General features: G+C 33.8%; 1 protein-coding gene across 1 annotated transcript in view; it reads left to right on the forward strand.

The window, feature by feature from the left end:
• Positions 1 to 13306: 13306 nt before the first annotated feature.
• LOC129786911 (uncharacterized) overlaps positions 13307 to 15155 on the forward strand; it is a 4519-nt gene continuing 2670 nt past the window's right edge. Inside the window, exons 1-2 of the mRNA XM_055822167.1 lie at positions 13307 to 14612; positions 14680 to 14966. Coding sequence (XP_055678142.1) covers positions 14013 to 14612; positions 14680 to 14966 — 887 coding nt within the window. The 5' untranslated portion in view covers positions 13307 to 14012. The remainder of the gene's footprint in view (positions 14613 to 14679; positions 14967 to 15155) is intronic.

Genomic DNA, 15155 nt, shown 5'->3' on the forward strand with positions numbered 1-15155 from the left:
AAGCAATAATTTTAAATGAATTCTTGATTCCTTTAGTAAGACGAAAGCATTTAAGAAATTTAAAATTCCCTAAATTTCCGTAATCAGATTTAATCGTCTTAAAGAGATCTAATCTTGAGTAGATTAATTCCTTATTTTAACCATTTAAGCAATAAAATTAAATAATAGACAAAAAGTATGTTAAAAGACATTTAATGATTCAAACATTGCATAAGGATTTTCCTGATTTTCTTTTAGCAATATATGCATATTTTTCTTCTATAAATTACAATTTCAACGCGCATTAACCCAACATATTCCAGTGTGTAGAAACAAATCTTATTTATTATGCCTTCATCCGGACTGTGCGTTTAATGTAATACAATGTACATAAATTTCCACAAGTAGACGCGTGTGGAAATAATTATTTGATAGAAAAGAGCTGGAGGAATTTGGAGTATTTTCTCCCCTTTTAAAATGAAATGCATGCGAGGGATTTTTTTTTTGCGTGAAAAATCGATGGAGCGACAAAAATGGCAAAGACTAATGAGGAATTTATCCCATGATTTCATTGCTTTGTCATTTTTTTTTCATTCTTATTTTGTCTTGTGCGGTATTTATGCATACAGCAGCGTGGAATTTTGCACACAGAAACTCTGAAAAATTCTTCTTGCATTAGCAATATGCAGCGAGAAAGATTTCCTTCCATGACATTTCTCTGTGCAGTTGCTTTAGAGTCATTGCACAAAATTCAAAATCACAGTTTTCAACTTCAATACGTTAATTATTCCAGTAAAGTTTGCATTTAGCATTTCCTATTTATCTTCTTGCAACACAGCATATGTAGTTTTAGTTGTGTGCTCTCTCTCTTTGCCATCTTTCACTGCATAATGTTGATTTTGCACAATTAAGACAACATATAGAAAAATTTACATGAAGAGAAGTTCATGTTGAATAAAAAATAGACGTTGAATTACTCAGCTTGGGCAATGATTGGAGTTAACTTCCAATCTTTCATTCATGCTCAAATCAACGCTGCATACACACCAATCACTCAATGGACAACGCATTCATGTTCGATTTCTCACGACACGCAGCATTTTAATGATTTTATGTGTTTTTTTTTCTCAGTATTTATATGGAGACGCCACATCGTGTCTTTTTTTGTGTAATCGGCATTTTGTGTGCATCCTAAAAAAGATTTACGAAGATCATCATTTAATCCACTGCTCTACTGACATAAAACACACACCATAGGTGAGATGCGAAGCATAAAAAAAAACAGCAAAGTCTTATAAAACATGAAAAGCAGACTCTTCGTGGACATCACAATGTGACAAATTAATTAAAAATCACCTTTCTACGCACGATGAATGATAAAAAAGGTCTCTCTTTAGATGTATAATATGACACGATATATTATCCATAAATGCAACGTGAGACAAAATATTTCTACAGGTAATTTTCTCTTCATGTTGTCTTCTTTTCTTCATTTTGAGAATGAATCCCGCGTGCTTGTTTAGAATTAAAACAATGGACATTCTCAAGTTTATGTTACAATTTTGTAGAAAATTTAAAACCTACTCAATGCAATTAGAACACTTTCATAGGGTCTTTTAACGTCACATTCCAAAACCACAAAAGAGCGACACAGCAAAAGCCAAACAGACCACAAAAAAGACACACCATTTGTGTCAATACTCACCAGAGCAGACAAAAATTCTTCTATATCTGCCTCTCAAAATCTACATGAGACACAGAGTATTACTTGAGCATTAGAATAAGAATTTATGACCCAAGATTAAATAAGGTTTTAATGGGCTTTTTGAAACTTCTGAAATAATTTAAACGTTTGGATCGAGAACAAGAGGGGGTTTATCTGAATAAAATTATTCGGATCTTCGCTAATATTCGGATGATTTGCCAAGGAAATTCAAATATAAATCTAAGCCGAAAAATGATAAAATCAAGCATAAAACTCTTAAATCAAACAGAAAAGTAGTAAATTCAAACAAAAAGTTCTAAGCTCAAACAAAAAAAGAGTAAATTCAACAAAAAAGACTAAATTCAAGCCGATAAATATTAGGTTTTAAGTCGCAAAACAGCACAGATTTAGGAACAAAACTTAAAAAAGATTATTAAAGGCTAAAAAGAAGAACTAAATTCAAACCAAAAAGTAGTAAATTTATACTAAAAATCAAATAAGTCCTAAATACGTTTTTGGATTTTTTCGGTTTTGAGTTTTCGGTTTTCAGCAAAAGATGTTCATGTGAAGTCAAATATTCAGATCTTCGGAAATATTCGGATAATTCGCTTAAAAAAACCAAAACATCGCCAGATAAACACCCCTTGGTCGAGAATGAAGATCATAAAATGTAGGATTAGTTGCAAAAAAAAGCCTGAACATTGTAAACCATGTGAATTTCGAAAGTGCGGAAAATCATAAATAAAGCAATTCCTCGCCTAGGTGGAGACCCCCAAGAAGGCCAAGCTAATAAATTGAGTGTCATGATTGCGTCTCAATTCAACGATGATACGATATACCTTATTTTTTGATAAATTTTTTGAGGTTGAAACCCATTTCACGTGATGTAATTTTTCATTTTCTAAACCAACCATCACGCGCGTTCATCGTTTAAACATCCACAAGCTCCCTCCCTATTATTATCGCCATTGTATCTCTGCGCAACTTTGGTAGGTTACACTCTCAGGCCCACTGAAGTAAAAAAAAAGCTCCCAACGATCTTCATTCATGAGAGCAACAGCCTCAAAAAGTCACAAAGGTGAAGTTTTACTTTTTCGGACATGAAGTCTCCATAAAGAAGTTTACCGCGCGCGTACGGTGAGAACCAAAAATGTAATTTTATTTGAAAATTGCATTTAACGTCCATATGGCATGTAAAACCCTCTCTCTCTAGAATATTATTACTCATGTTCGCTGGGAGATAAAAGATCACGATCACTGACATTTAGAATTTAGACTAAAAAGCTACACCTCAAAATCACTCAATACACGCAATTACTGCTATACGCCCTTAATTATATCTGCACAAAATATGTAGCATGTACCCACTCTTTATGCGGATGAAGCCATAATGGCAAAGTCTACACTAGTTACAGTTAAATGTCTCACGAGAAAATTATTAATTTGCCACAATAAGCATGAATTATTAATTTCTTCATCGCACTGCTCTCTAGTTCCGAGGTATTTTGCATATTTATCCACACATTTCAAAGAGAAAGACATTCCACCCGCTACTTCCAACTCTCCTCCTTGTCAATTGAAAAAGCTTGAAAAACTGCCGTTTCCTCCTAAAGGCAAAACACGCTAATCTTTTTGGACAACAAACAATAAAAGCCACCGCACATTTTGCCCTGAAAACTCCTCAATAAATTATATATGTAGGTATATGTAGCATCAACAAAATGAAGGAATATTTTCCAAGTCGATCACGATCTTGAAGAGATTTCAAAGAGATTGGAGGAAAAATCCCGCGCAGTCTTGCATTCTGGTGCTTCTGATTAATAGCATAAGAGTCATGTTGCTCTCCCATTCTTTTCACCTTTTCTGGGACTACATCACTTCTATTTTTTTTATTTCGCGTAATTCACATTGCCCGATATTATGGTGTAATCATTTAGGAACTCATGTGCACAAAATGGGGTAGGCAAGATGTTTGAAAAGAAATTTTATAAGAATTTAATTGAAAATGTTAAAATATAGTTGAGATAGAATTGGAAGAATTAGTTAGAATTATAGTGGGAGTCTTATATAGAAGCCTTTTTCTTATTTTAGGTGAAAAATCGTTGTACGAAACAGTCAATAAATAGACTTTTAATATGTATATTCATTATTTTTGTATTTTATAAAATAAAGCTCCAAAAAGACTTCTAATATAAAAAAAATTGATTTAAAAACGATTCCTTGAAGACTTGAAAAAAAAAACTTTATTAAATCATAAACTTGATATTTTTTTCAAATTTATTTCCCAGCTTTAATGAAAAAATAAAAATTTTGTTAGGTTTCTTTAAGAAAATCAAAAAGTCATTGAGGAGATCTAAACAGATCTTTATGTTTAAGAAAACTAAATTAAGAAATTGAGTTTTCCTCTTTAGCTTTGTAAACCTAAAATAGAAATTTTGACAGATTTTAATAAAGAATGAGCTACGGAAAATACAATGAGCAGGCTATCACGAGAGCTATATAAAAAGATTTTGAGATTAAAGAAAAATATTTTCAGTTTAATTTTGTAATCGCTTTATAATTTCTTTTAAAAAAAATTTTTTTTAGTAAATAAAGGGGTAGATAGTGATAAAAACCTTTTCTTTCCTTTTCTAACAACTGAAAAGTTCCTGTAAGATTTTGACAAATGGCCGTTTTTAAATCGTTCTATTGTCGTTCTAGAAAACAAAAACAAAGAATTTGTTGTTCAGGAAAATAGACCAAAAGATTTTTGAAAAGCCTAGAAAATTAATTTTCATTCAAAAATTAGATAAGATTTTTCTCAGAATACCAAAAATTTTATAACTGACGAATTGTAAGAAAAGAATAGAAAAGATTTATATGTATCAGAATCTACACCAAAATGTTTATTTTACATAATAAAACTAATTATTTTGGTTTTAATCTTGCATCAGAGATACTTACTTTAAATATTTAACTATGATTCATTTTTGGATAGAAATCAATTAAAAGAATCGGCTGTTCTATGGATCCCTGATGTAAAAATCCCTCTTAATTTACTTATTCACTATTTTTTCTTTTCACTAAATGCTGCACTTTATGCTAAACAGAAAGCATCTAAACCACTGCACTTTGTGGCACATTTTTGTGGTCTTTTTCCTCGACAAACTCACTCGGGCGAAGAGTTTGAGAAAGAAAATAGAGAAACGTGATGGATGCATAAAGGTTTCTTCTCTCCCCCGAGGGTTGTTCAATGGAGCACCACACATATAATAGAAAGAAAGATCCCAAAGAAACAATTACATAATAACTCCGAGAGAGAGAAAGAAAGAATTGACCTCAGGGTGTCTCCCATTTGTTGGCCCTTTGGAGCGCGCAAAAAAAAAACATCCCATCCTGACTCTCCCAACAAGACCCCACGATCGCTCAAACTATTCAAAATAATTATTTTCCCATTATATCTCTGGGAATGAAACGTATATTCCACGTGGGGTTTTTTTTTCTTACTCTATTACCTCCTTCTCACTCCTCTTCTGAAATCATCTCTAACTTGTGCAGTGAGATTTTCGAGAGTTGATAAAAACATAACATCGAGAAGAGAATTTCATCCCAATCGAGGACAGTTGAGAAAAACTTGAATTGATGAAGATATAAAATCCCCACTAATTAGATAAATCATAAATTTACTTCTTTGTCACCATCATCAATTCTCACGTGTGCACGCTATGTGTACAGATATATTTTCACTTTTTGCCCATTTTAGGGGAAAACGCCCAATCAAACAAAAATCTAATTGCTCAAAGTTGATTGAGAAATGCGATTCCAATGAAAATGCCGGCATTTGATGCAGGAAGGGGGCAACAAAAAAATCACAGCGTCGATATAGATAAGAAAACAAAATGGAATAAATGATCATTTTGAGCTTCAATTACTTTCAAATGTCAGAGATTTAGATGTCACGGAGAGACGCGAAGAAACCAATAAATGCTGCAAATAGACACACAAACGCAATTTTCAATCTCACTGCAGCAGCCAAAGATTGTTTTATCTTTCGCCTCACTCTCCTTTGGTCAACGCGTGAATGGACGGAGCATGAATCATAGCTCTATGTTTGTGGAGGATTGAAGAACGGGGGTCAATAAATGGAGCTTTGCAAGATATTAAAAGCCATGAGAGGCATTTGAAAAAAATAAAAATTGACAATTTCTTATTAGAAATAGGGGAGAAGGGGGCTAACTGTTACAGTTTTTGAAGAATTAATCTTCTTTTAATATAGTTTTATCTCAATTTTGTAGAGACGTTGTGCTAAAGAACCTTTTTTGTCGTCTTAATTTAAAAAGAACAAAAATTAGTACATTGGGGCAATTTGCAACATTTTTGGGGCGAGAAGGTTCAGCACAGTTTACTCAAGATTCCTTTAGGTGTATTGAACGCTTTTTTCATAAAATAAATCCAATTTTTGCAGGACAAGATCTAGTTTTTGACAGATGTTAACTGAAGCACTGATATTAGAGAAAATTGATGCATCAATTAGCCCCAAATGTCAATTTTTTTCTTAAAGAAGATTTCACAAAAATAAAACCAATTAATTTCTAAAGAACTAATTCTAAAATTTCAAACTACTAACCGCCAAAAAGATCACCGCTTAGTGATTTAGAAGATATCTCAGTGATTTATTTAGCCCCACCTCAAAAGATTACAATTCAAAACCCCTTGAAATGATTCACCCATTTAAAATATATCGAAAGTAAAACGAATCCATTGAATTTAACAATTCTTCATTATTAAAGGATTTGTGTGTCTCCATTTATATTCTCTGAGAGATCAAGCTCACGTATTCATTATTGATTGTCTCCCCGTGCCGTGTGTGTGCTAGAGAGGCAATTTGGTCCATGTGGATTCCATATTTGAATTGGAAACTCTTGAGAAATTGAGAATGGCTCATTGGGGAGTTCGTGTTTTTGTGTGTGAGAAAAACCGAAAGGAGTTTATGTTGCAATTGAAACCATAAGTTCACAAGACGACCGAAAAGACAAAAAATATCTTCACCTTTGCCGCTGATTCTTTTTTTCTTCTTGTTTTGTACCTCAAACTACACCCAACAAAATAATCTCTCCGCGTAGTCTAGAATAGTTTGACCTAGTGCGGTGAAAATTTTCAAAGTAAATGAAATTGTATGCATTGTGTGACTCTTGTGGAGTTCATAATGTGAAAACCGCACTATGTATGTGCTTCTGCAATGCACTTTCTTGCTCAATGACTGAACGACCAATTTATCTGCACGATGTGTGCATGAGGAGGTGCCCGGGAATGGTGCAGCAACAGAAGAAAAAAGACCTTTCCTTTAAGCCACTAAATTCACAATAGATTGGACATTTCGAGAGTTAGCCACACACTTGACACCGCGCCAGTGCGTAATTTGATTCCACCTGAAAGGAAGGCAGGCTTGTATATAAAATGAAAACTTTTGCTGATGCATTTTACCCACATTGAGTAAAAAAAAAAACATCTATCTCTTTTTGGTATGAGAAAATTTTCCCTCTCAATTGATTGTACGTTCAAGATAAATAAACAGAAACTCTTTTTTCACCTTCAAAAAGCATTGAACACACAACAGAGACATATTGAGTACCTACCTTTTCTACCTTCTTTTTGTTCAAGTAGAAATTTCATAAACTGATAAATTTTTGCGATTGCAACAAGGAAAAGCAAAAGTCTTGCGGTGTAACCCCAAAAACGAACATCTTTCTCACATTCACATCATAACCTTTCGGGCATACCCCCTTTTTCGCGTATTGTACCCACATTGAAAAACCAATTAATTTAAAAAAAATACCCCGTCGTCCCCTTTTGGCCCCCTTGCTCTGATGAAAAAAATAAATTGTAATCACCGCCAACGACAATAAATTCACTTTGTTTCCTATCCTCGCGCAGATTTTTCTTTCACCGCGCAAATCTCCGCACAAACCATACAGCTTGTAATTCAATTAAAATCGTGCTACATGTAGGTGTCAAATTACTAAAACAACAAAACACTCCGATGGAATGCCGTTTTCCTATTGTAACACACAAAATCTTTTACTCAATAGAATCAGCAAAACTAAATGTAATTCAGCATACAAGGTATACACAGCTGATCAATAGTGAGCGCGAAAATATCACACAAAAAATTTTAAAGTTAAGTGAAAAGTTCGTTAAGTTCAAGTACAATGTTCATTGTTTAACGGTGGGTGTTGGAAAGAATTGAGGGTAGAGCGTCGATACTGCCAGACGCGTTGTTCCGGAAATTGATGAAAAATATTATTTGAATTTAGCGCGCACTCGAAGCGGGACAAGTACGGTGGTGAGTTCGAGTGGTGAATTTAACCCTTTAAGGTCCGCGCCTAGAACTGCTGGGCCGATTTTGGAAATTTTGCTATTTTCTAACTCTTTGGGCCTAATTATATGAATTTCAGTCGAAAAAAAAATTTTCCAACTTACGGATTTTCCGGAAAAGCTTTGGGTCAGCATATGACCCAATGGACCGCAAGGGATACAAAACACGTATTTTTGATATTCACAATTAAGAAGCACTCTGTGTCCGTGGCCGGTAATGTTACCCCCAAGATGCCTTGGAAGCACCCTGGGATGAACTACAATGAGAATCAGACCGACCAGAAGTGGTTTGGTCAGGATTTTCAGTGTCATCCCAGGTGAAGGTTCCTCTAAACACGCACCTTGCCACAGTTTTACGGTCAATTTACCACTTATTTGGGACATATTTGGATAAAACTTAACGGAACACTAAAGGGGGATACACATTCCTCCATCAGAACACATCCCAGCTAGAGATTCTGGCCAGGAAATCGCTCAAATCACCGAAATTCGTGGCACATCCAGCCGCTTCTCCACACTGAAAACACGTACCTTGCCACGGTTTTGCGTTAAATTTACCACTTATTTACCACAAAATTGCATTAAACTTAACACAACACTAAAGGAGGATACCCATCCCTCCATCAGAACACATCCTGGCCAGAGATTCTGGCCAGGAAATCACTCAAATCACTGAAAATCGTGGCTCATCTAGCCACTTCACCGCACTGTTTATGTATGGGAAATGAGTTGTCAAAAATTCCGCGTTTTGTATCCCTTCCCGTCCATTGGGTCATATGCTGACCCAAAAAGTTTGGAAAAGCTTTTTGGAAAATTGGTTCAACTTTCAAGGTTCTCATAAAGCAATTTTTTCTTGTTATTTAGTCTATTTATAAGATTCAAGTCGATTTAGACTATCGGAAAATTATAAAATAGAAAAAAATACTGATTTTCAAAGTGATGAAAATCGACCAATTTTTCCCAAGTTTGGTGCAAAAAATCGACTATAAAGAAATTTATTGGACGAATCAAAAAAATATGTCTTGAAAGGTTGATCCTTTAGCTTTATACTGGCGAAGAAAGCATCCAAAAATATTAACTAGAAGTATCTCTAAAAAATCATTTTCGTTTTGGGTCAGGGTATGACCCAAAAAACGTTAACGGGTTAAAGAACTAAGGGGAAAATGTTAGATTTGGCGGTAAAAATTATAAATCAGATTTAGAAGACAGAGTGTACGGATGCAAACGTGCTTGTTCCGTACTCAAGTGTAATTTATAATTTCAACAATGTATTGAAAATTCTAAACGCAAAGATTCCCTTTAACAATTCAAACTTAAAGTGAAATTCACTAGTCAGAGACTTAAGTTTTCTGAAGAATCTTTAGTTTTCTTTAAAATTAAGATTATTTTACAATTTAAGATTTTTAAGTTTTCTTTAGCGAAAATTAAGATTTCTTCTGTCAGGCTGAATCGGGATAAATGTACATTTTTCAATTATTCTTTTCTATTCGTCTTCGAGCATTGAAATTCGCAAAAATCATCATAAATATGCATTTTCCTCGATTTTCTTTGAAAAACCTAAGTTTTCGTTAAAAAGAACTTAAGAATCTTAAACTTTTCCTAAGAAACTTAAGTTTTTCCTTAAGAAATCCTATAAAATCTTATGAAAACTTAAGGCATTCTTAAGAAAACTTATAGAATTTAAAAAAAAAAAACTTGAGTCATTCTTAAGAAGATTTCTTAAAGTTTTAAGTCAGTTTTTTTTAAGTCTGACTTAAAATTTTTAAAATAAAATAAAATTAAATTAAATAAATAAAAGAAAATAAAAAATAAATAAATAAAAATTTTAAAAAATTGAAATAAAATAAAATAAAATTATATAAATAAATAAAATAAAACAAAGGGAGGAATTCGCAGTCGGGCCTAAAATTTTAAGTCAGTTTTGAAGTCGTTCTTAAGGTTTTAAGTCAGTTTTTTAGGTATGATGTGAGTTAAAATTTTTTAAATCAGACTTTAAAATTGGCAAACTCATCTTTATTCCCCTCACAGATTAATATCCGAAAGTTTTCCAATTAACTACATACCAACATAAATAGAGAGCTTTCAAAGAATTTTTTTTTGTAGGAATTTGCAATCAATGGAAAAATCAACACTTGCACTTTCAGCATTTTACAATTAAAATCGCAAAATGGTAATCTAATTTCGCATTGAGCAATAACTAAACCAATTATAGAGTGACAGAAAATTAAATGGAAACTTCCCATCAAAATCATAACAAACACCTTAATCATCACCGCATGAACCCATGGAGCAACTCCCATATGGAAGTATACCATACATAACAATTCAAGTGTGGGGAAAAAGGAAATTTGAGACCACGATTCATGTAAAACAATTATAAGTGAAATTGTCTCAAGGCAAATAAATTGCTTTTATTGGTGGTATATCGAAGAATCAAATCAACATAGAAGAGAAATGAATTCGCATCCAATACCCTCAGGTTGCCAATAAAAAACGAAGCATACAGCAATATATGCTGTATAGTGTGCCAATAATTAATTCCATGCCAAATAGACAAAACACAAAAAGTACTTAAGGACCCCCTCCTTGTTTCTTTTTCTTTTTTTTTTTGCCTACAAAACGCCAGACACTCACGATGTAGAATGGGTGAAAGACGCGAGGCCAAAAAGTGGCGCAGAGTGAAACTGAAAAAGGGAAATTCTCAAAGCTTTTTCAGCAATCATTTGTCCAATAGCACTCAATTAGAATGACACCCGTGTGAGAGAAGAGATGCGTTATCTAGGCTAACGTATCAGGCAGGTAAAGTAGTCAGACTTGGCGGAAAGCAAAGTTAAAATCCAGTAAAGAGAATTATTGACTAATCACCCTCATTCACCGTCTTAATGTCTCTCAAACATGAAAAGATACTGCAAATCTTGTGCGATTTATTCTTTGCGTGATCTTTTCCTACAAATCCCCCTCCCCCCTTACCCCGGTGTCTAACCTCCTTCTTATGACCAAAGGAATGTTTTTACTTTTACATTTTATTTTTAATACTGCTCTCATAAACTATAAATGATCTTCACACGACCCAATCGATGTCTTCTCAATCCATTAAACTCTCCTTTTTCATGCACATCTCACTCCTCTCATTTTCACACAAAACTACACACATGAATCACATTCGCACAATCACTTTACATATCTTCATCGAATTACATTACATTTATGTACATGAGCCAGAGGTTTATTTAATGTTCTTCATATTTCCTCAGACACTCTGAAACAATTTATTCAGTTAGTAGCACACCGCATGCATTAAGGGGGGTCTCTTGGAAAATCTGTTAGAATTTACACATTTTTAATGTTGTCATTTTCTTGGGGTTTCTTAAACTCGGATATCCGATGATGGTTACATTTGTAGCCTAGTTATTGAAGTGTAAGAAAATCACTTTTTGCCATTTTAAGTGCGACGCCATCTTGTGATTTTCCGACTTTTCCGCAGAACTGCCCTAAAACACAAAGGTAGGTTTTTCTCAGGATCTACTGGATGGATTTTGATGGGGTAAAAAGCAAATAAAAGAGGATATACCCGTGCAGATTTTGATGTACCAGAATTTTGAATTTCCATTCTGGGGCTGAGAAAAGTGCAAAAATGTCAAAAACTTGTGAACAAAAGTCACATTTTTCCACTTTTCTCAGCCCCAGAATGGAAATTCAAAATTCTGGTACATCAAAATCTGCATTGGTATGTCCTCTTTCATTTGCTTTTTACCCCATCAAAATCCATCCAGTAGATCCTGAGAAAAACCTACCTTTGTGTTTTGAGGAAAATCTCAAGATGGCGTCGCATCTAAGATGGCGGAAAGTGATTTTCTTACTCTTTAATGATAAGTCTTTAAATGTCACCAACACTTGAAAACCGAGTTTAAGAAAAACCCCAAGAAAAATTAAAATATTTAATTTCACCAGCTCTCAAAAGAGACCCCCCTTAAGATTCATAGAAAATTCAATTCCGTTTTCAATCTTTTATTTAAATATCATATTTCTTGTGGAAGCTGCATTTTTCTTCTTTTTTTTGTAAAAATGCTACAGATTTTGTGTTTTTTATTGATTATAAAGGAGTAGTATGGTAGCCGCTGGAGACTGTTGCTTAGTCAGCATTTTTATGTTTGTGGAGCATCGGTCTGTTACGTCATCATTTAAAGTTCCCTTATGACGTCATCAATTACGTCTCGAGAGTACCTTCCCCCTCTGAAGTCATCATTTTTGTAGTGACGCGTGTTGTGGTGACGTCATGTTGTGGACGCCATTTTGAAAATTTTATTTTGTCCGCCATATTGAAGTACGTCATGTTTTAGGCTGTTATTTTGTATGACGTCACATTTTAGCCACCATATTGAATTTTAGCAGCCATATTGAATTTTATTCCTCCATTTTGAATTTAAATCCGCCGCCATATTGTTTTTATTCCGCCATCTTTGTTTTTGTCCGCCATCTTTAATTTATACCCGCCATTTTGATTTCTGAATTTTTATCCCACCATCTTGTTTTCTCTGTCCACCATTTTTAATTTTGTACCGCCATTTTGAATTCCGAATTTCTATTCCTCCATATTGGGATTTGATTTATTAACGATTTTTAATTTTGAATATTCAATTTGACCGTTTTTGATCACCGACATATTGATTTCGCGTCTTTGAATTGATTTTAAATGTTTGAATATTTAAATTACTGTAATTTTTGTAATGGAAAAAATCTTGGTCTTTTATGAGATTTGAACATACAAGGTTTGAGTGCCCAGTACGAAGCTCTAACCATTGGGCTATAAATGACTTGTCAGACAGCCCACCATAATTGTGAACCGTACATCCGACCCCCACCTTGATGATTCATATCACACACATTAAATGAATGAAGCGCGGACGAGAAAAAAATTGCTCAATGGAAATTTGAGCAGACACTTGGCAGCGAAGAAAGGTTGAAGCGACACTGAGAAAAATTTCGCTGACGATACATTTTTTCGCGATCACTTCATGAAGTGCATGAATTATGTGGCTTTTATTTGAGGGGAAAAGACAATATATTTTCAATGAATAAATATTGGCTTTGAATCGTGCATTAATTGTATGTGGAGTTTTCGTCTTTTTCCTCTCTCTCTATGATCACCACTTGTGTGTCTTAATTGTGTGGGGAAAAATGCAATTTACTCCCATGCATAATTTTCACATGTTTTTTTTTGCCCGCTTTATCACACATCATTTGTGATCGGAGTAAAGTTTTTTATGATATATTTTTTTTAGAAATAAACAACTTTAAAATTTTTATTGCAATAGAATTGCGTTTTTAAAAAATTTTCAACTCATAAGTTTGCCATTTTCTCATGTTATGAAATTCCAAACGAGACTTTGAGCATGCAAATATTTGTCACCATATTTTACCTACCTCAATAATTTGAGTTGTTTATTTTACCGAGTAAAATATGAATGCAAAAATTTGATCCGCACAATTGGTTGGTCATCACAGGTTGATGACTTTGTTGTAGTAAGTGAGTAAATGAAACGATTGCACATTTTCCATTTAAAAAAAATGAAGCGGTCACATGAGGATGATACCTTTTATATGTTGGGAAGTGAGAAATTAAATACGGTAAATTTCATAATGTTGTGAAATTCCAAAAGAAATGCTGAGGAAGAAAATATTTGTCATCAGCTTTTAAGAATATTCCAGCATAATTAATGCATGGTTTGCACAATATTAATGTCTTTTAAGAGTAAATAGGTTAATGAAACGCTTGCACATTTGCAGGTGTCTGCCTGCTGGATATGAATGAAATTCATCATGTTGTGAAATTCTTAAAAGAAAATTTTGCTGATAAACAAAATTTTTTCTTATGATTTTAAATTGCTGAGTTAACATATTTTATCTATAAAAATGCAGCTGCATTTTAGAATTTCAACAGTTTGTCGTCAAAAGTGCAAGTGTTTTCTTTACAATGAATCATCTCAACAACATGTCTTTGTCCGAGATAATGAATTTTATTTCACTTACCAAATCGGTAAGCGATTTAATTGCAATTATTGAGAATAAAGACGGTCAAGTTTTCCTTAAAAAAGTAATTAAACGGATTGAAAGTGATGTGAATAATGGAACGTGTCTCACCTATACCGAGAGAAAAAGATTACTCGAGTGCGTTGTAGCTCATGGAGAATGTTCAGGAATATCTGACAGTCTATGCCGAATTCTCTCTGGTAAGAGAAAATATCAGAGTACTACCGGACAACATGATGATCGTTCACGTTCGCCTCATCAGAGAGCCAGTATTATTAGATATGTTGGAAAAGAGGATAATATCATTGACTTATGTTCAAGTGAAAGTGATGATGATCATGATCAAGATGCATCTGTTTTACAACAAGGAGGTGGAATTGAAACAATTGATCCAATTCAGACGACTAAAAATATTTCGGTGATTGAAAAACTCAAATCTCACAATGCACACTTTAATTATACGCAGTTGGAGATTGAGTTTCAATTAAAGAAACCCGAAAACAACATGGAAAACGAAAATTGGATGGAAGATGCCTTTGATGAGGTAAATTCTATAGCACAAATAATTTTCTGGGTGTTTTATTAATTATCATCGATTTTGTTATTTTCAGGTACTTAAAATAGTTCGAATGGAGTCAAAAGATGGCGATAAAATTGTTATGAAGTTATTTCTTCATGATAATCCAAATCACCGACCAATCTTCATAGGAATTCGGCCTCTTTCTGCACTCAACGTACCCATCATTTTCGCCCATCTGGAAAAAGTGCAGCAAAGTACTACTGTTTTCCATTCAACGGATGTGTTGGGTGTTCGAGCATACCTTCTACATGAGATGTCGGGCCGAGGGTATCATCGCAACCCCTCTAGAATGACTGCTGAAGAAGTACAACGCTTCAAGTATAGAAGCATGATCGACGTTAAAGCGGAAAAGAATTGTTTGCCTATAGCAATTATATTCGGTATGTTACTTTTGGACGACAACAAAGAAGAAATGAACAGAAAGCTTAAAAGTTATAAACGATACCCTATTAAATTAAACCGTATTGCAGAGTCGTTTGTAAAAGAAATCTCACCTAGCAAAATCAG

This window comes from Lutzomyia longipalpis, chromosome 1 (assembly GCF_024334085.1).
Source record: "Lutzomyia longipalpis isolate SR_M1_2022 chromosome 1, ASM2433408v1".
In the NCBI taxonomy this organism is placed as follows: Eukaryota; Metazoa; Arthropoda; class Insecta; order Diptera; family Psychodidae; genus Lutzomyia; species Lutzomyia longipalpis.